At 60.4% G+C, this 2,239-nt stretch overlaps 1 protein-coding gene across 1 annotated transcript; it reads right to left on the bottom strand.

Moving 5' to 3' along the window:
* Window positions 1-271: 271 nt before the first annotated feature.
* Window positions 272-1,734, bottom strand: LOC136546677 (putrescine hydroxycinnamoyltransferase-like). Its single transcript, XM_066538641.1, has one exon. It carries the CDS (start codon window positions 1,732-1,734, stop codon window positions 415-417), a length of 1,320 nt encoding a protein of 439 aa, XP_066394738.1. The 3' UTR covers window positions 272-414.
* Between the last annotated feature and the right edge of the window lie 505 nt (window positions 1,735-2,239).

The following is a 2,239-nucleotide window of genomic DNA, read 5'->3' as shown; positions in this document are numbered from 1 at the left end:
AGGTCAAATGGAATCTATTACGCCATACATTCTACTCCGTAGCTAGTAGAAGTAGAACACCTCGAACTGAAGCAATGCTGATGATCACAAAAGGTTGAGGACCACAGATCGGTCCTCGTACAGGTAAAAAAAAAAGTAACTTAGGTCCTCGTACAACTACTAACCTAGCAGTAGTAAATAACCCTTTTAGAAAATGTGTATATGCATGCACGTATGGGGGATATGGAAATACTGGGTGCATATATACGTATATATGGAAAATATATACCGAATACGGTTTTACGGTGATAATAATAGTAACAATCAACGTTGCATGCATGCATGCACGCAAGTATATGTATACGAAGAAGCGTATAATTAGGCATGCATAGTATAGCCGCTGGGCATGCATGCATGCACAAGAGTTGAAGCTAGCTACTCCATGGAGTAGCAGCACTGCTTGAACGCCTCCAGGTTGTGCTCGAACACCGGCACGAAGGCGTCCACGCTGCCGTCGCCCAGGTACGACGGCACCAGGAACAGCATCCCCTCCGTGGGGAAGTAGGACGGCATGAAGTAGCTCGGGCTGCCGGCGCCGAAGTCCAGCTCGTAGAACGGGAACGTCAGCCAGCTGTCCACCTCCAGGTCCGGGCACAGCACGTCCTTGAGCACGGCCGTCGTCTCCAGCCCTTCCTTCTCCACGGCGCCGGAGCTCGCGAAGTCCACGAACGACTGGAAGTAGGCGCCATCCACCCGCGCGACGGCGTCGTGGATCGCCTGCGCCGCGTGCTTCAGCGGCCGGTTGAGGAGGTTCCCCACCGTGGAGCGCGGGAACGCCCAGAGGACCAGGTTGCCGAAGTAGCCGGCCGGCTCCGCGAGGCGCGGCCGCCCGTCGACGGAGATGCGGATGGTGGAGGTCTGGAGCGGGTTGCCGAGCCCGCGCGCGCGCGTCATGGTGCGCCACACGTGGGCCAGGATCGTCTCGAACCGGCTGAAGGGGCGGCCACGGCATTCGGACGCCTTGACGCGGAGCCCCGCGACGAAGTCCTCGGTGAAGTGCGCCTTGTGGATCACGATGTTGTGCTGCTGGGTGTCGCCGTGGCCGTGGGCCGCAGGGTGGGACGACGGCGCGGGCCTATAGTACTCCACGCCGCGGTGCTCGAACTCGACGCGCGGCGGGTCGCGCGGCGGGAAGAGGCCCGAGTGGTGTACCGGCGGCGACGAGCCGACGGGGAGCCCACGCGCGGCGCGGCCCCAGGCGACGAGGAAGTCGCTGGTGGCGTGGCCGTCCGCCACGGCGTGGCTGGCGGTGAACCCCACGGCGAGCGAGCCGCACGCGAACCGCGTGAGCTGCACCTGCACCACCTCCTGGACGTCGCCCTCCAGGTCCGGGTGCAGGCGCAGCACGACGGGCGACGGCTTGGTGGGGGCGATGTCGGCGAGGCGCGCGTCGACGGACGCCTCGACGAGGCGGGCGCCGTGGTCGTTGAGCAGCACCCCCGGCGCGCCGCCGTCCGGACCCGGGCGGACCTGGCCCGCGAAGAGCCGGTACGCGCCCAGCACCGCGGCGAGGCCGCGCTCGATGTCGACCGTGGACGGCCCCGGCGGGGAGAAGGCGTAGATGATGGCCATCTGCATGTGGTACGTGACCTTGTCGAACACCGACGACGGCACGTGCTCCGTGGTTTCCGGCCGCGGCGCGCCCGCCGGGTACGACGGTTTCACGAGCTTGGAGCTCAGCACCTTTACCTCCATGGCTAGATCGATCGACCGATGGAACACTATAGAAAACCACTCTGATGAGTGATAGTGAAGTGAAACTAGCTAGGCTCTGTCTGCTTGCGCTGCAGCTTTTGTTCTATCTGCTTGTGTTGCCCTATAAATATAGGCAGCGCGCGCACGGGAGTAGGTGAAGGTGCGCGTGCGTTGGTAGTGGGCAATGGATCAATCGATCGATCGATCAGTACGTGGAGAGTCGTCCGGCATTGCTCATTATATTGGGTGGATATATAGTTGACATGGCAATGTACCACACCGTAACACATTTACGCTAGACTAGATCACCACCCTACCTGTTTTTCCATTTCCTAAATAATAACAGAAGAACTATATTCACATATGGGCATGGGCGCATGGCCGTATATTTGACACTTTCTGCACGCGCGACCACCTGCCACTGCAAGAACCAAGAAGCATGCTCAGCAAGACAGCAAGCCATCACCCGTCGTGCTGTGCACACAGTCGTCAGGCGCTGCATGAG

The sequence above is a fragment of the Miscanthus floridulus genome, chromosome 3, assembly GCF_019320115.1.
Source record: "Miscanthus floridulus cultivar M001 chromosome 3, ASM1932011v1, whole genome shotgun sequence".
Taxonomy (NCBI): domain Eukaryota; kingdom Viridiplantae; phylum Streptophyta; class Magnoliopsida; order Poales; family Poaceae; genus Miscanthus; species Miscanthus floridulus.
Note: the sequence above shows the minus strand (reverse complement) of the source record. Positions and strands in the feature narration are given on the sequence as shown.

Coding starts and splice junctions, on each gene's coding strand:
- LOC136546677 (XM_066538641.1), bottom strand. CDS start 1,734: ATGGAGGTAAAGGTGCTGAGCTCCAAGCTCGTGAAACCGTCGTACCCG.